Source organism: Salmo salar, chromosome ssa07, assembly GCF_905237065.1.
Source record: "Salmo salar chromosome ssa07, Ssal_v3.1, whole genome shotgun sequence".
NCBI lineage: Eukaryota > Metazoa > Chordata > Actinopteri > Salmoniformes > Salmonidae > Salmo > Salmo salar.
The window spans coordinates 50,099,715-50,125,959 of NC_059448.1; the positions used below are offsets into that span (position 1 = coordinate 50,099,715).

Genomic DNA, 26,245 nt, shown 5'->3' on the forward strand with positions numbered 1-26,245 from the left:
AAACCCAGTCAGCAGAGAAGTAGCATCCATTTTAAAAGCTCCAAAAGATCTCCTAGAAAGGTTAGCCCATATAAGGGAACTACCTAAACAAAAGCTTGATCAGGAATGAGGCAGGTACAGGGGAAGTGTAATGAGCTGTTTCCAGTCATTCTGTGTGGGCGTGCGTGCGATAGGCCAGAGAAGCTGATCGGATGGCCACAGTCAGCAACACAACTGACCGAAGTATAAGATTTCGCTGTACCAGAGCTCTCTCTCTCTCTCTGTGTGTGTGTGTGGCCCGTTCACACTGCCCCTCTGCTCCTCACGCTGTGCTGAGTCTTGACTGGATGAGTAATTTACTAGAAAGGGAGTTGCTTCCCCAAAGCACAGATCTAGGATCACCTCAACGGTTGGATGAAGAGTGAATACTGACCTCAGATCAGCGTGGAAGGGTTACTTCATCTAATTGTCTTCAATATGGTATAGCCTATGTGTTGTGATGTGGGACAAATGAATCCTGCTATATAAGTTACCAGGCCATCGGTTATATCAGAGTTGTGAATATGTCGAGCGGTTATTAAAATATTGGTTAAAGGATGTTATTTAAATGTTGGCTGAATGTTGCAGCACAGTTGGGAGGTTTTGATCTGGTCCTATTTAAGAGCATGGTGCTTCTATCTGTCAGATTAGCTGCCTGCCAACCAGGTAGCTAACAAGATTACAGCAGTCAAACCGTGGCAGTCTCTGCTACATTAACGTGTGTGTGTGTGTGTGTGTGTGTGTGTGTGTGTTGTCGTGCTTAGGTTGTGGTGTAACGTAGATCGATAAAGTCATAGTTAACGTAGTCACACAGGCTGTATATGGACACACTTGTGGTGTACAAACACACACAGGTTGTTGTGTGTAATGTGGATTGATAAAATCTGGCTGTGAGTTACTGGGAATTCTTTATATGTAAACATTAATTAGGACAATGACCTTTTGCCTGGTATGTGGGTGTTTGGCTAACTACTAACCACATACTGTGGTAGGGAGTCTAGGGAATATGGCACCAGGTCATGGGCACAGTGTGTGTTGGAGCTTTGAGCGGGGCCTAGCGATGGAACCCACCCATGCGCACCCAGGACACACACACTCATTGGCTGTGCTACCTCTGATGAAAGATACGAGTTGGGAAACCCTTACAGTTGAGACAGTGTGACCCTAAAGTTCACACACACCCTTGAGTACGGTTTGACTTTCAGCAGAACTCTATAATGTTCCATAACAGACCTACAGGCCTCCTCATCTCTCTCTCTGTTTTACTATCTGGCCTCTCCTCTGGGTACTGGTATTTATTAGGATCCCCATTAGCCGCTGCAAAAGCATCAGCTACTCTCCCTGGGGTCCACATGAAACATTACCTAGTACAGAACATTATTAGTCAAGGACTGAAATACATACATTTAAAACATCACACCTAGCCTACATATCAGTACATACACAATATCTAGGTCTAATACATAGTACAGTGCAAATTACAATACAAGAGATGTATATAAAAAAAAAAATGGTTGTCTCGCCACAGTCCCTTATGTGCAGTAAGCTGTTCTTTTTATCTGTTTTTTTAAATCTGGTTTTAATCCTAGCTTGAGTTACCTGGGGTGGCAGAGTTCCATGTAGTCATAACTATTTAACACTGCATTTCCCAGACTCTGTTCTGGACCTGGGGACTGTGAAGAGACCTCAGATTGCATGTCTTGTGTTGTACCGATGAGTGTCCGAACTGTTTGCCAACTGCATGAACAGACAGTTCGGTACCATCAACACATCAATACTTTGCACAAAGACCAATAGTGATGCAGTTAATCTATCCTCAACTTTGAGGCAGGAGATAATGACATGCATGTTACTGACATTCACCCTCCGTGTACATCTAAGTGCGATATGTGCTGCTTTGGTCTGAATCAACTGCAATTTACCTATGTCCTTCTCTGCCGCACATGACCACACAGCTGGGCAGTATTCAAGGTGCAACAAAACTAGGGCCTGTAGGATCTGTCTGGACAGACCTCTTCCCATTTTAGCAACCATTGAGTCTATGTTTTGACCATGACAGCTTGCTATCTAGGGTTGCACCCAGCAGTTTAGTCTCCTCAACTTCCTCAAAAGCCACATTATTCAATAATAGATTTAAACAAGGTTTAGCATTGAGAGTAATTTCTCCCCAAAAATATTCTTTTAGTTTTGATATTTAGCACCAGCCTATTGCTAGATACCCATTCTAAAACTGACTGGACATTTACATTTACATTTACATTACATTTAAGTCATTTAGCAGACGCTCTTATCCAGAGCGACTTACAAAATGGTGCATTCACCTTATGATATCCAGTGGAATAACCACTTTACAATAGTGCATCTAAATCTTTTAAGGGGGGGTTAGAAGGATTACTTTATCCTATCCTAGGTATTCCTTAAAGAGGTGGGGTTTCAGGTGTCTCCGGAAGGTGGTGATTGACTCCGCTGTCCTGGCGTCGTGAGGGAGCTTGTTCCACCATTGGGGTGCCAGAGCAGCGAACAGTTTTGAGTGGGCTGAGCGGGAACTGTGCTTCCTCAGAGGTAGGGGGGCCAGCAGGCCAGTGGTGGATGAACGCAGTGCCCTTGTTTGGGTGTAGGGCCTGATCAGAGCCTGAAGGTACGGAGGTGCCGTTCCCCTCACAGCTCCGTAGGCAAGCACCATGGTCTTGTAGCGGATGCGAGCTTCAACTGGAAGCCAGTGGAGAGAGTGGAGGAGCAGGGTGACGTGAGAGAACTTGGGAAGGTTGCACACCAGACGGGCTGCGGCGTTCTGGATGAGTTGTAGGGGTTTAATGGCACAGGCAGGGAGCCCAGCCAACAGCGAGTTGCAGTAATCCAGACGGGAGATGACAAGTGCCTGGATTAGGACCTGCGCCGCTTCCTGTGTGAGGCAGGGTCGTACTCTGCGAATGTTGTAGAGCATGAACCTACAGGATCGGGTCACCGCCTTGATGTTAGTGGAGAACGACAGGGTGTTGTCCAGGATCACGCCAAGGTTCTTAGCACTCTGGGAGGAGGACACAACGGAGTTGTCAACCGTGATGGCGAGATCATGGAAGGGGCAGTCCTTCCCCGGGAGGAAGAGCAGCTCCGTCTTGCCGAGGTTCAGCTTGAGCTGGTGATCCGTCATCCACACTGATATGTCTGACAGACATGCAGAGATGCGATTCGCCGCCTGGTTATCAGAAGGGGGAAAGGAGAAGATTAATTGTGTGTCGTCTGCATAGCAATGATAGGAGAGACCATGTGAGGATATGACAGAGCCAAGTGACTTGGTGTATAGCGAGAATAGGAGAGGGCCTAGAACAGAGCCCTGGGGGACACCAGTGGTGAGAGCGCATGGTGCGGAGACAGATTCTCGCCACGCCACCTGGTAGGAGCGACCTGTCAGGTAGGATGCAATCCAAGCGTGGGCCGCGCCGGAGATGCCCAACTCGGAGAGGGTGGAGAGGAGGATCTGATGGTTCACAGTATCAAAGGCAGCAGATAGGTCTAGAAGGATGAGAGCAGAGGAGAGAGAGTTAGCTTTAGCAGTGCGGAGAGCCTCCGTGACACAGAGAAGAGCAGTCTCAGTTGAATGCCCAGTCTTGAAACCTGACTGATTAGGATCAAGAAGGTCATTCTGAGAGAGATAGCAGGAGAGCTGGCCAAGGACGGCACGTTCAAGAGTTTTGGAGAGAAAAGAAAGAAGGGATACTGGTCTGTAGTTGTTGACATCGGAGGGATCGAGTGTAGGTTTTTTCAGAAGGGGTGCAACTCTCGCTCTCTTGAAGACGGAAGGGACGTAGCCAGCGGTCAAGGATGAGTTGATGAGCGAGGTGAGGAAGGGGAGAAGGTCTCCGGAAATGGTCTGGAGAAGAGAGGAGGGGATAGGGTCAAGTGGGCAGGTTGTTGGGCGGCCGGCCGTCACAAGACGCAAGATTTCATCTGGAGAGAGAGGGGAGAAAGAGGTCAAAGCACAGGGTAGGGCAGTGTGAGCAGGACCAGCGGTGTCGTTTGACTTAGCAAACGGAGATCAATGTTAAGTGTCAGTTATTTATTTTACTGTTGTAGCCGACGTGTATACTGTTGAGTCGTCATCGTACATAGACACACAGCCCTTATTCAAGGTCAGTGGAAGGTCATTTGTAAAAACAGAAAACAATGGCCCTAGCAGGCTGCCCTGCGGTACACCACACTGAAATGAATTTGTATGAGATAGGCTTCCATTAACGAAAACCCTCTGAGTTTTATTAGATGGGTAACGCTCAGTCCATAATAAGGCAGATGATGCAAATCCATAACACCTACGTTTTTTTCAGCAATTGGTTATGATCAATGACATCAAAAGCTGCACTGAAGTCTAACAAAACAGTTCCCACTATCTTCTTAATATCAATTTCTTTCAGCCAGTCATCAGTCATTTGTCAGTGCCAAGCATGTTGAGTGCCCTTCCCAATAAGCATGCAGAAAGTCTGTTGTTAATTCGTTTTCTGTAAAATAACTTTAATTGATCAAACAATTTTTTCCAAAAGTTTGCTCACCACTTTTAACAGGCTGATTTGGTTGGCTCCCTTGTCTCTTCTAGACTATACCTCTCTCTTCTGTCTTTCTTTCCTTGTCCATTATCTTTCTTGTCCACCCTCTCTGCCTTTATTTTTCACTCTTCTCCCTGGTCGTAAGGGAGAGAGGGGGACTGTACTCTAATGAATTGTGCCAATAAAGACAGGAGAGAGAATTGCATTTAACCTGTCTTTCACTTAGTCTCTCCCTCCCAAAAGCAAGGGTGTCTTGTATTTGTAGTTATGATGTATGTTAAGGGCTTCTTTCCTTGATGTTGAATGAAGAACAACAATACTCATTTTCTCCTCTCCCCTCCTCTCCTTCCTCCTCCCCCTGCAGGTTTGCTAAGAACCTGTCCCCAGACAAGATCAACCTGAGCACGCTGAAGGGCGAGGGCCAGCTCACCAACCTGGAGCTGGATGAGGAGGTACTGCAGAGCATGTTGGACCTGCCCACCTGGCTGGCCATCAACAAAGTGGGCTGCAACAAGGCTGCCATCCGGGTAAGAGAGAGGGAGACGTGCGCACACACCTGCACTCTGGGCGGTGCTTTCGCCCTTTGTCCCTCTCCTCAGATGAACCCCACCATCTTAGTCCATATTTCAATTTTACTGTCTGCTACCTCTCATCTCTCTCCCCCTGCCCACCCCCCTCTCTCACCCCCAATCCCACTCTCTCCCACTCTCTTTCATTCTCCCTTGTCTACATCGTTATGATAGCGGTGGATATAGAAGTGCACTGAGATGAACTGTGTCTGTATGCACACATCATCTGACACTCCCTGGAGATGGTGAATGGAGCAGAATAACAACAAACTATTTTACTCGGGTCTCCACTACCAGCGTTCTCCTTCCTCTTCTGTTTTCTTTGCCCTAATGATTCTCTCTTGTATTTTATCTCTGCTGTCTCAGGACTTCATCTTATCCCTGTCTCATGACCTTCCTTTTTACATAGCAGGCAATATATTCTAACAAGTAGTTGGGAGCCGCCCAGCGTTGAAACTGTCTTCTGAAATTTAAACTGAAATTGCCTTAAGTTATGTTTTCCTAGACGAGGCCCATTGACTGTCACTAACTTAGCTTTATTGACGTGTCACACTCGCTGTGCGTTGTCCTTGGTGCAATGCTGCAATCGTAATGCGTGCTTGCATGCGCGTCTGTGTACCTGGTCCTCGGTGGCCATGCTCTTCCTCTGCTGAGCAGACTTGTCCATGGCCTCGCTGAGTGACTTGGCGTACTGGACCATGGCTTTGAGCTGGGAGTCAGTCAGCACCCACAGCAGGTCATCTAGGATCAGGATCAGCTTAGAGGCCACCACGTTACAGTCCTTGGAGTTTAGCCAGTGTGTCACAGAGTTCTGGTCGTCTAGTCTAAAGGAACAGTGGGCTTGGTCATCTAGCCAATAGGAACAGTGAAATGGTGGGCTTGGTCATCTAGCCAATAGGAACAGTGAAATGGTGGGCTTGGTCATCTAGCCAATAGGAACAGTGAAATAGTGGGCTTGGTCATCTAGCCAATAGGAACAGTGAAATAGTGGGCTTGGTCATCTAGCCAATAGGAACAGTGAAATAGTGGGCTTGGGGCCCACTTAGCCGGGGAGGACCAGTGGGTTGGAGGACCAGTGGGCTGGGGGCCCACTTAGCCGGGGAGGACCAGTGGGCTGGGGGCCCACTTAGCCGGGGAGGACCAGTGGGCTGGGGGCCCACTTAGCCGGGGAGGACCAGTGGGCTGGGGGCCCACTTAACCGGGGAGGACCAGTGGGCTGGGGCCCCACTTAGCCGGGGAGGACCAGTGGGCTGGGGCCCCACTTAGCCGGGGAGGACCAGTGGGCTGGGGCCCCACTTAGCCGGGGAGGACCAGTGGGCTGGGGCCCCACTTAGCCGGGGAGGACCAGTGGGCTGGGGCCAAGCGGAACCTATAGCTAATAGCTCCCACTGATCTAGAGAGAAAAAGGGGGTGTGTGGGTCCCCCAGCTGTAGGTAAATCCTCTAACACAGAGAGAGATCTCTTCTATGGCCTGTCTGATTTAGATGCCAACACGCATACAGTCACGCACACCATCTTCTGTTACAATACACATGCCCATCCTCATTGGAGCAGATACACACACCCACAACTCAGGCACCCAAAAACTGTTCATTTCCTTGTCTAAATCTCTGCTCCAACCTCACCTACAGGAGCAGGCTATTTTCTAAACCGTTTCAGTTCAATGACTGAAGAAGTCAAATACAGTTTTAGTGTAGTAATTCAATTAGCGCCACATATCTAAATGTTTATTTCAGTGTTTATAGCCTTTTAACAGGGAGTCACTCGTTGTGGGGGAAGATGAACATGCCCAAATCTGCAGATAGCTTTTACGCCAAAGAGCTATTTGATTTGACACGGGCATGATTAAGAGGGTCCGCTCAGAGGGATTAGTGTAGTTTAGGGAGGAGTGGAATGTGCTGGCACTCTGACTGCTTCTCTAGACTGTCTCCATGATTCATTCTCTCATCCTGGCTCTCTTGGAGCGGCCCAATTCCATTCATTTCAGCTGATTTACATTCACAGCGATTGCAGGTGTATGATATTGAACCAATATCACTGTCACTTATCTGAGCTTGACTGGCTGACTCTAATTCCTTGTCTTCATTGACAGATCCCATGGACCAAGCTGAAGACCCACCCCATCTCTCTGGTAAGTCCCGCCCTCCTTCCCCCTATTGCTGACACGTTACAACTGTTTTAGTCACTTGTCGTCGTCCCCCCCCTAAAAAAAAAGCCTGTAACAACATGGGAAAATAAGGTGACTGAGAATTGTTGTATGACGCAAGGAACTAAAATAACCTTCATTATTTTCACTGGTACTGACAAAGGAAGGCTGCTGCTCTCTGATCCCATGTATTATACACCATCTCCTGCCGTTGTGGCCTTGAGCAAGGCACTTAACTCCCCACAAAGTAAAATACTGCCCTGATAGCCAACTGTATAAAACACGTGCTCCGTCAACCCTCCATCTGGAGAGCTACTGTATAAAACACGTGCTCCGTCAACCCTCCATCTGGAGAGCTACTGTATAAAACGCGTGGTCCGTCAACCCTCCATCTGGAGAGCTACTGTATAAAACGCATGCTCCGTCAACCCTCCATCTGGAGAGCTACTGTATAAAACGCATGCTCCGTCAACCCTCCATCTGGAGAGCTACTGTATAAAACGCGTGCTCCGTCAACCCTCCATCTGGAGAGCTACTGTATAAAACGCGTGCTCCGTCAACCCTCCATCTGGAGAGCTACTGTATAAAACGCGTGCTCCGTCAACCCTCCATCTGGAGAGCTACTGTATAAAACGCGTGCTCCGTCAACCCTCCATCTGGAGAGCTACTGTATAAAAACGCGTGCTCCGTCAACCCTCCATCTGGAGAGCTACTGTATAAAACGCGTGCTCCGTCAACCCTCCATCTGGAGAGCTACTGTATAAAACGCGTGCTCCGTCAACCCTCCATCTGGAGAGCTACTGTATAAAACGCGTGCTCCGTCAACCCTCCATCTGGAGAGCTACTGTATAAAACGCGTGCTCCGTCAACCCTCCATCTGGAGAGCTACTGTATAAAACGCGTGCTCCGTCAACCCTCCATCTGGAGAGCTACTGTATAAAACGCGTGCTCCGTCAACCCTCCGTCTGGAGAGCTACTGTATAAAACGCGTGCTCCGTCAACCCTTCGTCTGGAGAGCTACTGTATAAAAACGCGTGGTCCGTCATTCCTCCGTCTGGAGAGCTACTGTATAAAACGCGTGGTCCGTCAACCCTCCATCTGGAGAGCTACTGTATAAAACACGTGCTCCGTCAACCCTCCATCTGGAGAGCTACTGTATAAAACACGTGGTCCGTCAACCCTCCGTCTGGAGAGCTACTGTATAAAACGCGTGCTCCGTCAACCCTCCGTCTGGAGAGCTACTGTATAAAACGCGTGCTCCGTCAACCCTCCGTCTGGAGAGCTACTGTATAAAACGCGTGCTCCGTCAACCCTCCGTCTGGAGAGCTACTGTATAAAACGCGTGGTCCGTCAACCCTTCGTCTGGAGAGCTACTGTATAAAACGCGTGGTCCGTCATTCCTCCGTCTGGAGAGCTACTGTATAAAACGCGTGGTCCGTCAACCCTCCATCTGGAGAGCTACTGTATAAAACGCGTGGTCCGTCAACCCTCCATCTGGAGAGCTACTGTATAAAACACGTGCTCCGTCAACCCTCCATCTGGAGAGCTACTGTATAAAACACGTGCTCCGTCAACCCTCCATCTGGAGAGCTACTGTATAAAACACGTGGTCCGTCAACCCTCCGTCTGGAGAGCTACTGTATAAAACGCGTGGTCCGTCAACCCTCCATCTGGAGAGCTACTGTATAAAACGCGTGCTCCGTCAACCCTCCATCTGGAGAGCTACTGTATAAAACGCGTGCTCCGTCAACCCTCCGTCTGGAGAGCTACTGTATAAAACGCGTGGTCCGTCAACCCTCCATCTGGAGAGCTACTGTATAAAATGCGTGGTCCGTCAACCCTCCATCTGGAGAGCTACTTGGAGTGCAGTCTTTTTAGAACAAAAAATGTTTCCCCCTTTTACTCCCCAATTTCGATTTTGTCTCATCGCTGCAACTCCCCAACGTGCTCGGGAGGCGAAGGTCGAGTCATGCCCCCCCCCTCCAGAGGCCACCCGCTTAACCCAGAGGCCAGCCGCACAAATGTGTCGGAGGAAACACCGCTCACCTGACAACTGGAGGCGCCCGGCCCGCCACAAGGAGTTGCTAGAGCGCAATGAGCCAAGTAAAGCCCCCCCCCAATTCTAAGAATATTTAAAATTGTCAGAATTACATGGCCAGTATTGAATAGAGGAGAATCCAAGCCAATTTTGTGCGTTTGTGACTGTTTTACACCTGGAGTATGCAGCATTGGTTTCATCAACTATGCACCTGTATCAACTGTGTCGGCCATTTGCGGTTATACACAAGTGGCGGTGGAAAGTTATTTTAGGACATCGGACATGACAATGACATTAATACATGCTAATAGCTAACTAGCGAGATAACCAGACAAACTACAATATGTTTTGAATTGGCCATCTACACTGAACAAAAATATAAACACAACATGTAAAGTGTTGGTTTCATGAGCTGAAAAAAAAAGATATGCATTTTTACATCCCTGTTAGTGAGCATTTCTCCTTTGCATATCAAGGGGGAACTAATTCTGATTGGTTGGGCCTGGCTCCCCAATGGGTGGGCCTATGTACACCCATGGCTGTGCCCCTGCCCAGTCATGTGAAATCCATAGATTAGGACCTAATGAGTTTATTTCAATTGACTAATTTCCTTATTGTTGCATGTTGCCTTTTTTATATTTTTGTTCAGTATAGTTAACCAGACAAACTACACTTATTATCTGCTGCACAAATGCCTCTGGCAACGGCCCACTGGCACACGCAGGTGATGTGAACACCATGACTTTTCCAGGATTTGCATTGCTGACCAAAAATGAGCTATAACTGGGCAAATAAATCATTAATTAGCAATAAATATCAACACGGGCACACGCGGGTATGTTCGCTTTGATCTCAGAAACACATCTCCTGACTGTGATTGAAAGACCACATGTGCCTGTCAATAAAGGCCTACAATTATCCTCTGAAGAGCTCTGCAGAGATTGGGAGGCCAGTGTGCTACACACCATCTGGATGACACTCATCCACGTCTGATGGGAGTAGCCTCATTGTTTGATCTGTGCAAAAATCACATATTTTTTTCTTTTCTTGTCCATTCCAACTTAATCTATGTTCTTCATGTCCGCCAATTTTTTTTACTTGCACGGGCAAGCAGACAACCGTTAATGTCGAGCCCTGGTGTGTGTGTGTGTGTGTGTGTGTGTGTGTGTGGTAATCGTCTGCATCTCTCTGTCTCCCAGACCCTGGACAAGGTGGTAATGGAGATGAGCACCTGTGATGAGCCCCGCCCTCCCAACGGCCCGTCTCCCATAGCAACGGCCTCGGGGCAAAGGTGGGAGCTGGCGCTCTTTCTCTCTCTTTCTCCCCCCCTTTGAGGGTAGTTGTGTGTGTGCATGAGTGCGTAAGTGTATGGTGTCTGCCTGTCCTCGTGCGATGGGACTGAACAATACTTTACTAAAAAACACCTGCATTCAGTTCATCCAAATCCAGCCTTCAATTGCCTACCTCCTCCTCTTCCCCCACTCCCCCAGTGAGTATGGCTTTGCTGAGAAGGTGGTGGAGGGCATCTCTCTGTCCATCAACTCCATCGTGGTGAAGATCAGTGCCAAGGCGTTCAACGCCTCCTTTGAGTTGAGCCAGCTGCAGGTCTACTCTGTCAACACTAGCTGGAGCCTGTCAGACCTCCGCTTCACGCGCATACAGGACCCACACAGAGGAGAGGTGGGTGCACTGCATACACACATGGCATGGAAGTGTATGTAACCATGGCAACCCAATGTGTGTGTAACCATGGCTACCGGTGCATCCCTCAGATCCTGACGTTTAAGGAGATCAGCTGGCAGATGATCCGCATCGAGGCGGACGCCATCCAGAGTGCCCAGAACGAGATGCTGAGTGCCCCCATCCGCCTCATCACCAACCAGTCCAAGATCAGAGTCACCCTGAAGAGACGGGTACAATACACCACACACACACCTCATCACCAACCAGTCCAAGATCAGTCACCCTGAAGAGACGGGTACAATACACCACACACACACCTCATCACCAACCAGTCCAAGATCAGTCACCCTGAAGAGACGGGTACAATACACCACACACACCCGCCTCATCACCAACCAGTCCAAGATCAGTCACCCTGAAGAGACGGGTACAATACACCACACACACACCTCATCACCAACCAGTCCAAGATCAGTCACCCTGAAGAGACGGGTACAATACACCACACACACACCCTCATCACCAACCAGTCCAAGATCAGTCACCCTGAAGAGACGGGTACAATACACCACACACACACCTCATCACCAACCAGTCCAAGATCAGTCACCCTGAAGAGACAGGTACAATACACCACACACCCACCTCATCACCAACCAGTCCAAGATCAGTCACCCTGAAGAGACGGGTACAATACACCACACACACACCTCATCACCAACCAGTCCAAGATCAGTCACCCTGAAGAGACGGGTACAATACACCCACACACACCTCATCACCAACCAGTCCAAGATCAGTCACCCTGAAGAGACGGGTACAATACACCACACACACACCTCATCACCAACCAGTCCAAGATCAGTCACCCTGAAGAGACGGGTACAATACACCACACACACACACTCATCACCAACCAGTCCAAGATCAGGTCACCCTGAAGAGACGGGTACAATACACCACACACACACACCTCATCACCAACCAGTCCAAGATCAGTCACCCTGAAGAGACGGGTACAATACACCACACACACACCTCATCACCAACCAGTCCAAGATCAGTCACCCTGAAGAGACGGGTACAATACACCACACACACACCTCATCACCAACCAGTCCAAGATCAGAGTCACCCTGAAGAGACGGGTACAATACACCACACACACACCTCATCACCAACCAGTCCAAGATCAGTCACCCTGAAGAGACGGGTACAATACACCACACACACACCTCATCACCAACCAGTCCAAGATCAGTCACCCTGAAGAGACGGGTACAATACACCACACACACACCTCATCACCAACCAGTCCAAGATCAGTCACCCTGAAGAGACGGGTACAATACACCACACACACACCTCATCACCAACCAGTCCAAGATCAGAGTCACCCTGAAGAGACGGGTACAATACACCACACACACACACCTCATCACCAACCAGTCCAAGATCAGAGTCACCCTGAAGAGACGGGTACAATACACCACACACACACACCTCATCACCAACCAGTCCAAGATCAGAGTCACCCTGAAGAGACGGGTACAATACACCACACACACACACCTCATCACCAACCAGTCCAAGATCAGAGTCACCCTGAAGAGACGGGTACAATACACCACACACACACCTCATCACCAACCAGTCCAAGATCAGAGTCACCCTGAAGAGACGGGTACAATACACCACACACACACACCTCATCACCAACCAGTCCAAGATCAGAGTCACCCTGAAGAGACGGGTACAATACACCACACACACACCTCATCACCAACCAGTCCAAGATCAGAGTCACCCTGAAGAGACGGGTACAATACACCACACACACACACCTCATCACCAACCAGTCCAAGATCAGATCACCCTGAAGAGACGGGTACAATACACCACACACACACCCTCATCACCAACCAGTCCAAGATCAGAGTCACCCTGAAGAGACGGGTACAATACACCACACACACACCTCATCACCAACCAGTCCAAGATCAGTCACCCTGAAGAGACGGGTACAATACACCACACACACACCTCATCACCAACCAGTCCAAGATCAGAGTCACCCTGAAGAGACGGGTACAATACACCACACACACACCCTCATCACCAACCAGTCCAAGATCAGTCACCCTGAAGAGACGGGTACAATACACCACACACACACCTCATCACCAACCAGTCCAAGATCAGAGTCACCCTGAAGAGACGGGTACAATACACCACACACACACACCTCATCACCAACCAGTCCAAGATCAGAGTCACCCTGAAGAGACGGGTACAATACACCACACACACACACCTCATCACCAACCAGTCCAAGATCAGAGTCACCCTGAAGAGACGGGTACAATACACCACACACACACCCTCATCACCAACCAGTCCAAGATCAGAGTCACCCTGAAGAGACGGGTACAATACACCACACACACACCTCATCACCAACCAGTCCAAGATCAGAGTCACCCTGAAGAGACGGGTACAATACACCACACACACACACCTCATCACCAACCAGTCCAAGATCAGAGTCACCCTGAAGAGACGGGTACAATACACCACACACACACACCTCATCACCAACCAGTCCAAGATCAGTCACCCTGAAGAGACGGGTACAATACACCACACACACACCTCATCACCAACCAGTCCAAGATCAGTCACCCTGAAGAGACGGGTACAATACACCACACACACACCTCATCACCAACCAGTCCAAGATCAGTCACCCTGAAGAGACGGGTACAATACACCACACACACACACCTCATCACCAACCAGTCCAAGATCAGAGTCACCCTGAAGAGACGGGTACAATACACCACACACACACCTCATCACCAACCAGTCCAAGATCAGTCACCCTGAAGAGACGGGTACAATACACCACACACACACACCTCATCACCAACCAGTCCAAGATCAGATCACCCTGAAGAGACGGGTACAATACACCACACACACACACCTCATCACCAACCAGTCCAAGATCAGAGTCACCCTGAAGAGACGGGTACAATACACCACACACCCACCTCATCACCAACCAGTCCAAGATCAGTCACCCTGAAGAGACGGGTACAATACACCACACACATGCAGACATGTGGGCAAGGAAACACACACACTTAGGTGCAAACACACACACACACACACACACACACACACACACACACCACGCGCCTCATCACCAACCAGTCCAAGATTAGATGTCACTCTGAAGAGGCAGGTCGGGCGCACACACAGCACACTGATACACACTGACCTGAAATCAGTGCCACTCTGAAGAGACTGGTAGGACACACACTACACATACGACACACACACCTGCCTCATCACCAACCAGTCCAAGATCAGTTGCCCTCGAGATGGGTACGACACACACACACGGCGCAGTCACACACACACTCAGAACAGTCCTTGTTCTCTATTCTATTAGACCAGTCTGTGGGCCTGCAGAATCAGCTTCAGTAAACAAAGATCTTTATCTCACACACCAGCAAGCCCTGCAGCCACTGTGTGTTTAAACAGATAAAAGTGTGTGTGGGTTGTATGCACACTCCTTTGTCTCTGTGTGTGAAAACAAAGATGTACCAGATGACTGTGTGCTGAGTATGTACTTTCTCCAGTCTGTCAGTCAGTCATGGATATGGAGTGTGTACTTTCTCCAGTCAGTCAGTCAGTCATAGATATGGAGTATGTACTTTCTCCAGTCAGTCATAGATATGGAGTATGTACTTTCTCCAGTCAGTCAGTCAGTCATAGATATGGAGTATGTACTTTCTCCAGTCAGTCAGTCATAGATATGGAGTATGTACTTTCTCCAGTCTGTCAGTCAGTCATAGATATGGAGTATGTACTTTCTCCAGTCTGTCAGTCAGTCATAGATATGGAGTATGTACTTTCTCCAGTCTGTCAGTCAGTCATAGATATGGAGTATGTGTTTTCTCCAGTCAGTCAGTCAGTCATGGATATGGAGTATGTACTTTCTCTAGTCAGTCAGTCAGTCATAGATATGGAGTATGTACTTTCTCCAGTCAGTCAGTCAGTCATAGATATGGAGTATGTACTTTCTCTAGTCAGTCAGTCAGTCATGGATATGGAGTATGTACTTTCTCCAGTCAGTCAGTCAGTCATGGATATGGCGTGTGTGTTTTCTCCAGTCAGTCAGTCAGTCATGGATATGGCGTGTGTGTTTTCTCCAGTCAGTCAGTCAGTCATGGATATGGAGTGTGTGTTTTCTCCAGTCAGTCAGTCAGTCATGGATATGGAGTATGTACTTTCTCCAGTCAGTCAGTCAGTCATGGATATGGAGTGTGTACTTTCTCCAGTCAGTCAGTCAGTCATGGATATGGAGTGTGTACTTTCTCCAGTCAGTCAGTCAGTCATGGATATGGAGTATGTACTTTCTCCAGTCAGTCAGTCAGTCATGGATATGGAGTGTGTACTTTCTCCAGTCAGTCATGGATATGGAGTATGTGTTTTCTCCAGTCAGTCAGTCAGTCATAGATATGGAGTATGTGTTTTCTCCAGTCAGTCAGTCAGTCATGGATATGGAGTATGTACTTTCTCTAGTCAGTCAGTCAGTCATGGATATGGAGTGTGTACTTTCTCCAGTCAGTCAGTCAGTCATGGATATGGAGTGTGTACTTTCTCCAGTCAGTCAGTCAGTCATAGATATGGAGTATGTACTTTCTCCAGTCAGTCAGTCAGTCATGGATATGGAGTGTGTACTTTCTCCAGTCAGTCAGTCAGTCATGGATATGGAGTATGTACTTTCTCCAGTCAGTCAGTCAGTCATGGATATGGAGTGTGTACTTTCTCCAGTCAGTCATGGATATGGAGTGTGTGTTTTCTCCAGTCAGTCAGTCAGTCATAGATATGGAGTATGTGTTTTCTCCAGTCAGTCAGTCAGTCATGGATATGGAGTATGTGTTTTCTCCAGTCAGTCAGTCAGTCATGGATATGGATATGGAGTATGTACTTTCTCTAGTCAGTCAGTCAGTCATGGATATGGAGTATGTACTTTCTCCAGTCAGTCAGTCATGGATATGGAGTGTGTACTTTCTCCAGTCAGTCAGTCAGTCATGGATATGGAGTATGTACTTTCTCCAGTCAGTCAGTCAGTCATAGATATGGAGTGTGTGTTTTCTCCAGTCCGATGACTTTTATTATTTTGAATAACACTGTTTTGGTTCATCTTCAGATGAAGGACTGAAACATGGTATGTATGTATGTATGTATAAAGCATGTGTTGTGTGTGTGTGTGTGTGGTCTATATATGAGTATTCATGTCTTTTGTATGTAATAATCTATGTAGAATGTGTTTATCTCCAGTCCAAGGACTGTAACGTGGTGGCCTCTAAGCTGATCCTGATCCTAGATGACCTGCTGTGGGTGCTGACTGACTCCCAGCTCAAAGCCATGGTCCAGTACGCCAAGTCACTCAGCGAGGCCATGGACAAGTCTGCTCAGCAGAGGAAGAGCATGGCCTCCGAGGACCAGGTACACACGTATGCAGGCGCACGTAGGCAAGGACACACACACACACACTCACGTAGGCAGGTAGACACACACGTGCGCACACAGGCCAGGAAACACACACAGGTAGGCAGATGCATATACACACACACACACTTACTTAACAACTGAAGCAGCTAGCTATGTGCTCAGTCACTCCTCTCTGTCAGACAGACCTACAGCGGAGAAATGATTCGCCCCAGTCGTGTAACCTTCTGTCCACACTTAGAGTAGATGGCAAAATCTTTCTCTCCCTCCCTCTTTCTTCCCCCCCATCTCTCTCGCTCTCTCTGTTATGGTCTGGTAATTAGTCCTTGTGCTCCAGGAAAGGATTTTTGGTTCTCTCTGTGCGGTCCCTCTGCCATATGGCCTCTCACTCCCTATCGCTGCGCTCTCGCTCGCTCGCTGCGCTCTCGCAGCTCTCGCTCCATTATTCATGTACTGGCTCAAACTGGGCTTTCTGCATTCTGACCTACATTTGGCAGGCTATGCCATCTGCTGGTGAGAATGAGCACTGCACACTCCTTCGCTCATAAAAATCTTATCAATTTGTGTCTGTGCCAAATACAACCAGTGTTGACCTTATCGTGAAATGCTTACTTACAAGCCCTTAACCAACAATGTAGTTCAAGAAATAGTTAAGAAAATATTTACTTTATTTTTTACTTTTGTTTATTTAGTAACACAAAACATCAATGCCGAGGCCATATACAGGTGGTACCGGAACCGAGTCAATGTGCGGGGGTACAGGTTAGTTGAGTTAGTGTAAAAACAAAGGGGTCGTCAAATGTAAATAGTCCAGGTGGCCATTTGATTAGTTGTTCAGCAGTCTTATGGCTTGGGGGTAGAAGCTGTTAAGGAGCCTTTTGGACCTAGACTTGGTGCTCCTGTACTGCTTGCCGTGCGTGTAGCAGAGAGAACAGTCTATGACTTGGGTGACTGGAGTCTTTGACCAATTTTTTGGGCCTTCCTCTGACACCGGCAAGTGGCTTATTGCATTAGCATTGAATAGCCCCTGCGAAATGCAACTTTTCAGGGAAGTTAGGAACAAATATACACAGGCAGTTAGGAAAGCAAAGGCTAGCTTTTTCAAACAGAAATTTGCATCCTGTAGCACAAACTCCCAAAATTTTTGGGAGACTGTAAAGTCCATGGAGAATAAGAGCACCTATTCCCAGCTGCCCACTGCACTGAGGCTAGGAAACACTGTCACCACTGATAAATCCATGAGAATTTCAGGAAGCATTTTTCTACGGCTGGCCATGCTTTCCACCTGGCTACCCCTACCCTGGTCAACAGCCCTGCACCCCCCACAGCAACTTGTCCAAGCCTCCCCCATTTCTCCTTCACCCAAATCCAGATAGCTGATGTTCTGAAAGAGCTGCAAAATCTGGACCCCTACAAATCAGCCGGGCTAGACAATCTGGACCCTCTCTTTCTAAAATGATCCGCCGCAATTGTTTCAACCCCTATTACTAGCCTGTTCAAACCGCTTTCGTATCGTCTGAGATCCCCAAAGATTGGGAAGCTGCCGTCTTCAAAGGGGGTGACACTCTTGACCCAAACTGTTACAGACCTATATCTATTCTACCCTGTCTTTCTAAGGTCTTCGAAAGCCAAGTTATCAAACAGATCACCGACCATTTCAAATCCCACCGTACGTTCTCCGCTATGCAATCTGGTTTCCGAGCTGGTCATGGGTGCACCTCAGCCACGCTCAAGGTCCTAAACGATATTACCGCCATCGATAAGAGAAAATACTGTGCAGCCGTCTTCATCGACCTGGCCAAGGCTTTCGACTCTGTCAATCACCACATTCTTATCGGCAGACTCAACAGCCTTGGTTTCTCAAATGACTGCCTCGCCTGGTTCACCAACTACTTCTCAGACAGAATTCAGTGTGTCAAATCGGAGGGCCTGTTGTCCGGACCTCTTGCAGTCTCTATGGGGGTGCCACAGGGTTCAATTCTCAGGCTGACTCTCTTCTCTGTATACATCAATGATGTCGCTCTTGCTGCTGGTGAGTCTCTGATCCACCTCTACGCAGACGACACCATTCTGTATACTTCTGGCTCTTCTTTGGGCACTGTGTTAACTAACCTCCAGACGAGCTTCAATGCCATACAACTCTCCTTCCGTGGCCTCGAACTGCTATTAATTGCAAGTAAAACTAAATGCATGCTCTTCAACCGATCGCTGCCAGCACCTGCCCGCCCGTCCAGCATCACTACTCTGGACGGTTCTGACTTAGAATATGTGGACAACTACAAATACCTAGGTGTCTGGTTAGACTGTAAACTCTCCTTCCAGACTCACATTAAGCATCTCCAATCCAAAATTAAATCGAGAATCGGCTTCCTATTTTGCAACAAATCATCCTTCACTCATGCTGCCAAACACACCCTCGTAAAACTGACTCTCCTACCGATCCTTGACTTTGGCGATGTCATTTACAAAATAGCCTCCAACACTCTACTCAGCAAACTGGATGCAGTCTATCACAGTGCCATCCGTTTTGTCACCAAAGCCCGATATACCACCCACCACTGCGACCTGTATGCTCTCGTTGGCTGGACCTCGCTTCATATTTGTCGCCAAACCCACTGGCTCCAGGTCATCTATAAGTCTATGCTAGGTAAAGCCCCACCTTATCTCAGCTCACTGGTCACCATAGCAGCACCCACCCGTAGCACGCGCTCCAGCAGGTACATTTCACTGGTCACCCCCAAAGCCAATTCCTCCTTTGGTCGCCTTTCCTTCCAGTTCTCTGCTGCCAATGACTGGAACGAATTGCAAAAATCACTGAAGCTGGAGACTTGTATCTCCCTCACTTACTTTAAGCACCAGCTGTCAGAGCAGCACACAGATCACTGCACCTGTACATAGCCAATCTGTAAATAGCCCATCCAACTACCTCATCCCCATACTGTTTTTTTTTTTCTTTGCACCCCAGTATCTCTACTTGCACATTCATCGTCTGCACATCTATCACTCCGTTGTTTAATTGCTAAATTGTAATTATTTCGCCACTATGGACTATTTATTGCCTTGCCTCTCTTATCCTACCTCATTTGCACACACTGTATATAGACTTTTTATATTGTGTTATTGAATGTATGTTTGTTTATTCCATGTGTAATTTGTGTCGCACTGCTTTGCTTTATCTTGGCCAGGTCGCAGTTGTAAATGAGAACTTGTTCTCAACTGGCCCACCTGGTTAAATAAAGATTTTATAAATAAATAAATATTAGGTATTGGATGGCAGGAAGCTTGCCCCCAGTGATGTATTGGGCCGTACGCACCACCCTCTGTAGTGCCTTACTGTCGGATGCCAAGCAGTTGCCATACCAGGCGGTGATGCAACCGGTCAAGATGCTCTCTGGTGCAGCTGTAGAACTTTTTGAGGATCTAGGGACCCATGCCAAATCTTTTCAGTCTCCTGAGGGGGGAAAGGTGTTGTCATGCCCTCTTCACGACTGTCTTGGTGTGTTTGGACCATGGTAGTTTGTTGGTGATGTGGACACCAAGGAACTTGAAACTCTCGACCCGCTCCACTACAGCCCCATCGATGTGAATGGGGCGTGTTCGGCCCTCCTTTTCCTGTAGTCCACGATCATCTCCTTTGTCTTGCTCACATTAAGGGAGCGGTTGTTGTCCTGGCACCACACTTCCAGGTCTCTGACCTCCTCCCTATAGATTCTCATCGTTGTCGGTGATCAGACCTACCACTCTTGTCATCAGCAAACTTAATGATGGTGTTGGAGTCGTGCTTGGCCACACAGTCGTGTGTGTGAACAAGGAGTACAGGAGGGGACGAAGCACGCACCACTGAGGGGCCACCCTGTTGAGGATCAGCATGGCAGATGTGTTGCTGCCTACCCTTAACACCTGAGGGCGGCCCGTCAAAGTCCAGGGTCCAGAGGTGTTTAGTCCCAGAGTCCTTAGCTTAGTGATGAGCTTCGTGGGCACTATGGTGTTGAACGCTGAGCTGTAGTCAATGAACAGCATTTTCACATAGGTGTCCCTTTTTGTCCAGGTGGGAAAGGGCGGTGAGGAGTGTGATTGAGATTGCGTCATCTGCGTAGCTGTTGGGGCGTTATGCGAATTGGAGTGGGTCTAGGGTTTCCGGGATGCTGATGTTGTGAGCCATGACCAGCCTTTCAAAGCACTTCATGGCCACCGACGTGAGTGCTTCAAGGCGGTCGTCATTTAGGCAGGTTACCTTCGCTTTCTTGGGCACAGGGACTATGGTGGTCTGCTTGACAGACTCGGTCAGGGAGAGGTTGAAAATGTCAGTGAAGACACTTGCCAGTTGGTCAGCGCATGCTCGGAGTATACGTCCTGGTAATCCATCTGGCCCTTTGGCCTTGTGAATGTTGACTTGTTTAAAGGTCCTGTTCACATCGGCTACGGAGAGCGTGATCACACAGTCGTCTGGAATAGCTGGCGCGCTCATGCATGCTTAGGTGACACTTTGCCTTTTTGATGGTTCGTCTGAGGGCATTGTCAGATTTCTTATAAGCGTCCGGATTACTTTCCTGCTCCTTGAACGCGGCAGCTCTAGCCTTTAGCTCGGTGCAGATGTTGCCTGTAATCCGTGGCTCCTGGTTGGGGTATAGTCTCGAGCGGAGATAATCTATCTTATTTTCCAGTGCACTTTGGCCAATAGAATGGATGGCAGAGGTGGGCTACCCACTTGCCAACAAATTCTCACAAGGCATTTCCGTCTGTTCTTCATGCGAATGACAGGGATTTGGGCCTGGTCTTGGAGAAGAAGTATATCCTTCGTGTCGGACTCATAAAATAAAAAAAATCTTTGTCCGTTTCGAGGTGAGTAATCCCTGTTCTGATATCCAGAAGCTCTTTTTGGTCATAAGAGACGGTAGCAGCAACATTATGTACAAAACAAGTTACAAACGATGTGAAAAACCCAGACAAAATGGAACAGTTGGTTAGGAGCCCGTAAAAATCCCAGCTGACGCCATTACCCCAAGCAACACTTGTTGGATGCACTAATAAAATTGATGTTCACTTCATTTTATTTGTGTCTGTCTGCATCTCCATATGTCTCTGTGCCGGTGTCTGCATCTGTGTCTGTGTGTTTTTTACGGTCTCTGGTCTGTATCCAGGAGTCGTCGGCGCCCCCCTCAGCCCAGCAGGTGCGTAGCCAGCAGGTGTCGTCAGGCACAGCGGCTGACCAGAGCGCCACCATGGCTAATCTGTTCGCTGCCTTTGACGTGTGTGAGACCTCCCATCACCTGCAGATCACACACCTCGACCTGCACATCTGTGACGACATACACGCCAAGGACAGAGGTACACACACACACACACACACACACACACACACACACACACACACACACACACACACACACACACAGACGTATGACACGTGTACACACACACACACATCACATAGACACGCCTGCTAATACACGCATACAAATGTAAAACACACACATACCTCACACAAACGTCAGACAGATGTTTGACTGACTGTCTGATACCTACACATCAAGTTGGGCTCTGACGCACATTGGACCTTTGTGCATTACCTTATCTTCTGCCTCTGCCTTCTTCCCGCCCTCCATGCATCCCTCCTTCCCTCTCAACCCTCTCTCCAGTGATCAATAAGAGGATAACTGGTGGGGCCATGCAGCTCTCCTTCAGTCACATTACCCTGGACTACTACCCCTCCCACAGAGCAGGTAAACACCACCACAACCTTTACACAACCTCCCTCCAACATTACTACCCCTCCCACAGAGCAGGTAAACACCACCACAACCTCCCTCCAACATTACTACCCCTCCCACAGAGCAGGTAAACACCACTACAACCTTTACACAACCACCCTCCAACATTACTACCCCTCCCACAGAGCAGGTAAACACCACCACAACCTCCCTCCAACATTACTACCCCTCCCACAGAGCAGGTAAACACCACCACAACCTTTACACAACCACCCTCCAACATTACTACCCCTCCCACAGAGCAGGTAAACACCACTACAACCTCCCTCCAACATTACTACCCCTCCCACAGAGCAGGTAAACACCACTACAACCTCCCTCCAACATTACTACCCCTCCCACAGAGCAGGTAAACACCACTACAACCTCCCTCCAACATTACTACCCCTCCCACAGAGCAGGTGAACACCACCACAACCTCTACCCAACCTCCCTCCAACATTACTACCCCTCCCACAGAGCAGGAGAACACCACCACAACCTCTACCCAACCTCCCTCCAACATTACTACCCCTCCCACAGAGCAGGTGAACACCACCACAACCTCTACCCAACCTCCCTCCAACATTACTACCCCTCCCACAGAGCAGGTGAACACCACCACAACCTCTACCCAACCTCCCTCCAACATTACTACCCCTCCCACAGAGCAGGTAAACACCACTACAACCTCCCTCCAACATTACTACCCCACCCACAGAGCAGGTGAACACCACCACAACCTCCCTCCAACATTACTACCCCACCCACAGAGCAGGTAAACACCACTACAACCTCCCTCCAACATTACTACCCCACCCACAGAGCAGGTGAACACCACCACAACCTCTACACAACCACTGCCACACAGCTGATGGGAGTAATAGTAATCTTTCTGATCTCTCAACACCACAAAACGTGTCTTTCTGTCTGTATACCACCTCTATTAGTGATAAGGGTAGGTACTTAGACAACGGTTTCTCCCTCGTCTCTTGCTTTCTGTCCTCTCCCCTTCTCCCTTCATCTCTCTCTGTCTCCAGGTGAGAGTTGTCTCCACTGGATGCAGTACAGTGAGGCCACTAAGGCCAGGGAGGGCTGGGCCAGGAGTCTACTGGAGGAGTTCAAGTCTAACGTGGAGATGTTGAAGACCGCCAAGAGAGACCGGGAGGGCCCAGCCAACTCTCACACCTCACCACAGCACGGTAAACAGAAGAGCAGCACACACACAGTCTCACACACACACACACACACACACACCCTCCCCTTAATGTGATTGAAACATAGTAATCCAATAAAGGTGTGTTGGAGCATCTGACCTGATTCTCTTTTTATTCAACAACTATAAGAATCTGTCCCAGCAGCCCATGAAGAGTGATGTTGGTTAGACAGTTGACATTCAACTGAACTAGAATACACTTGATGTCATCTAGTGGGTCATTTTTAGAAGAGCCCGTAGAGTTGGAATTAAGTGAAGTGTTGGTTTCCCTAGCATCACACTGCCTAGTCACTCTGAGTTCTGTGTCCCCCCCCTCTCCAGTGTCCAGGTATCCCTCCAGTGTCTCCAGTGTTAGGGACAGTGTGTATGGTCCCGTAGGGCAGGACCAGACAGGAAGAGGAAGAATAGTGGTGGTTAGGGGGCCAGATGACCTACCCCCGGGGTGGGTGCGGGCACGAGCCATGGTACGAGCGAGGGCGCGGGGGCGGGCACAGTGCTGCTTCTCATGCCTAGAGCCAGGTACCCCCTAACCCATGGTGTGCGCACGCGGTGTGCGGTGATACACACCTTTTGAGATGACGTCAGAGTGTGGCAAGTGTTCTGATTGGCTCTCTTTTTCTCTCTCCCCCCTCTGTCTCCTTATTCTCCCTACCATCCTTTCTCTCCCTCCCCCCCTCTCTTCACCTCTCCTTTCTAGGTAAGATCAGTACTAGTTCTACCAGTATCCTCAGTTCTCCCCAGACCCCCAGGACGCAGCTCCTGTCCAGCTCCATTGTCCTCAGGATAGCTGACTTCAGCATCTACCAGGTCAGCACACGCACACAGTTGACGTGCTTATCTGATCCACCCACTTTGCGTACTGACCTCATCCCGTGTGTATATCAGGTGTCCACAGCAGACCAGCGTCGCTCCAGCCCTAAGGCCATGATCTCCTGTAATAAGAAGTCCCTGTACCTCCCTCCTGAGATGCCTGCCATCCACGTCGAGTTCACCGAATACTACTTCCCTGACGGAAAGGACTACCCCAGTAAGATTGGTTCCTACTCTCATTCAGTTCCTAGTTTTTGGTTCCTGGACCCTCATCCTACAGGGTGTACATGCTTTATTCCAGCCTAGCGCTAACTCACCTGATTGAACTGTTTGATGTCTTGACTTGATGTTTATGTGAATCGGGTGTTGGTGCTGAGGGAAAGGTGAATACATTAGTGCGTCTCTTCTCTTCCCTCTCCACTCATTTGTAGTTTCCAACCTCTCTTCCCCACCTCCTGCAGTCCCTTGCATTGATTATTATATAATCTCTTCCCCACCTCCTGCAGTCCCTTGCATTGATTATTATGTAATCTTCTCTTCCCCACCTCCTGCAGTCCCTTGCATTGATTATTATGTAATCTTCTCTTCCCCACCTCCTGCAGTCCCTTGCATTGATTATTATGTAATCTTCTCTTCCCCACCTCCTGCAGTCCCTTGCATTTTTATTATGTAATCTTCTCTTCCCCACCTCCTGCAGTCCCTTGCCCCAACCTGTATGTGCAGCTGAATGCGCTGCAGCTGGTGCTGGACCCCAGGAGCCTGGTGTGGTGCAACCTGTTTGCGCTGGACCTGAGGCAGAGCCTGGAACAGTTCATGGAGCTCTACAAGCTCAACGACGAGGAACAGAAGCCTGAAGAGCACATCGACATCAGGGTGGACGGACTAATGCTCAAGGTAGAGGGCAGAAAGGACACACACACTCTGTCATGATGTTATGTCTGTGTTCAAATCACACACACTCATATTGAGTACTTGGACACTTTGATTCAGTCATTTGAGAAATGCAAACACTACCATAGCTGTGAAAAAAGCCCTTGAAAAGGTCAACACACTCCATTTCTGTTAGAGCATAGTCTTTACATTTCAACAGATTGGAAATTATGCTCATTAGTCATCTTGTACACATTGATGACCTCTGTGTATATTTTCTAATGTTTCTCTTCCTCTCTCCCCCACCACAGTTGGTAGTGCCCACGGACAGGGACCCCTCCTATCCCCAGGACCTCCCCCGCTCCGTCTCTGTCCAATGCTCGGAGATGGTGGCCACCAACACCCGCCACCCCCCCAACTGCTCCCGCTCCCACCTGGAAGCCCTCCTCCTCTCCTTCCAAGAACAACAGTTCTTCTCCACCTCCTTTTCCTCCTTCCCTCGCTCCTCCACCTCCTTCCCGGTGATCCACCCCATTTTCCAGCGCCACGCGCATGAGCAGGACACTATGTTGCACAATGTGTATAAAGGGTTGGTGTCGCCCTCGTTGGGCGTGGATGCCCTCAAAATGCCAGCTGCCACAGACTTGTGGGCGGTTCACTTTGCCCAGTTCTGGGTGGACTACGAGGGGACGCGCGGCGGGAAGGGGCGGCCCCAGCCCTTCGTTGACGCCTTCCCCCTCACTCTGTGGGTGTGCCAGCCGGTCAGACACACCCAGCACCAGGAGCGGCTAATGGGCGTGGTTTCGAGAGGGCAGAGAACGCCCCTTTCTGCAGCTGCAGGCCTGGCCAGGAGCGAGCCTGTGGACACCGTGGGACGTCTGCAGAGGAAGAGGCTTTTGAAGGAGTACTATAGTACTGTTACGGACGCCACGGCAACAGAGGCCTCGTTGCCGCCTAGCAACGGGCTTCACAAGCCACTGTCCCTGGACAACATCCCCCCACCTTCCTCGTCATCTTCTTCCAGTAAGGAGGCAGACATGCACATGTTAGTGCACGTACAGAAGCATTTGAGCGCTCAGGT

The 26,245-nt window shown here is 49.0% G+C and overlaps 1 protein-coding gene across 3 annotated transcripts in view; it reads left to right on the plus strand.

The window, feature by feature from the left end:
* Window positions 1–26,245, plus strand: part of LOC106609564 (UHRF1-binding protein 1-like) — a 56,848-nt gene that overhangs the window by 6,585 nt on the left and 24,018 nt on the right. For all 3 annotated transcript variants that reach the window (XM_014208503.2, XM_014208507.2, XM_045722207.1), the window contains exons 2-14: window positions 4,921–5,083; window positions 7,218–7,256; window positions 10,509–10,600; window positions 10,800–10,989; window positions 11,082–11,222; window positions 16,348–16,515; window positions 21,660–21,846; window positions 22,158–22,241; window positions 23,309–23,470; window positions 24,182–24,291; window positions 24,370–24,511; window positions 24,992–25,188; window positions 25,476–26,243. In XM_014208503.2, the coding sequence (XP_014063978.2) occupies window positions 4,921–5,083; window positions 7,218–7,256; window positions 10,509–10,600; window positions 10,800–10,989; window positions 11,082–11,222; window positions 16,348–16,515; window positions 21,660–21,846; window positions 22,158–22,241; window positions 23,309–23,470; window positions 24,182–24,291; window positions 24,370–24,511; window positions 24,992–25,188; window positions 25,476–26,243 (2,443 nt within the window). The remainder of the gene's footprint in view (window positions 1–4,920; window positions 5,084–7,217; window positions 7,257–10,508; window positions 10,601–10,799; window positions 10,990–11,081; window positions 11,223–16,347; window positions 16,516–21,659; window positions 21,847–22,157; window positions 22,242–23,308; window positions 23,471–24,181; window positions 24,292–24,369; window positions 24,512–24,991; window positions 25,189–25,475; window positions 26,244–26,245) is intronic.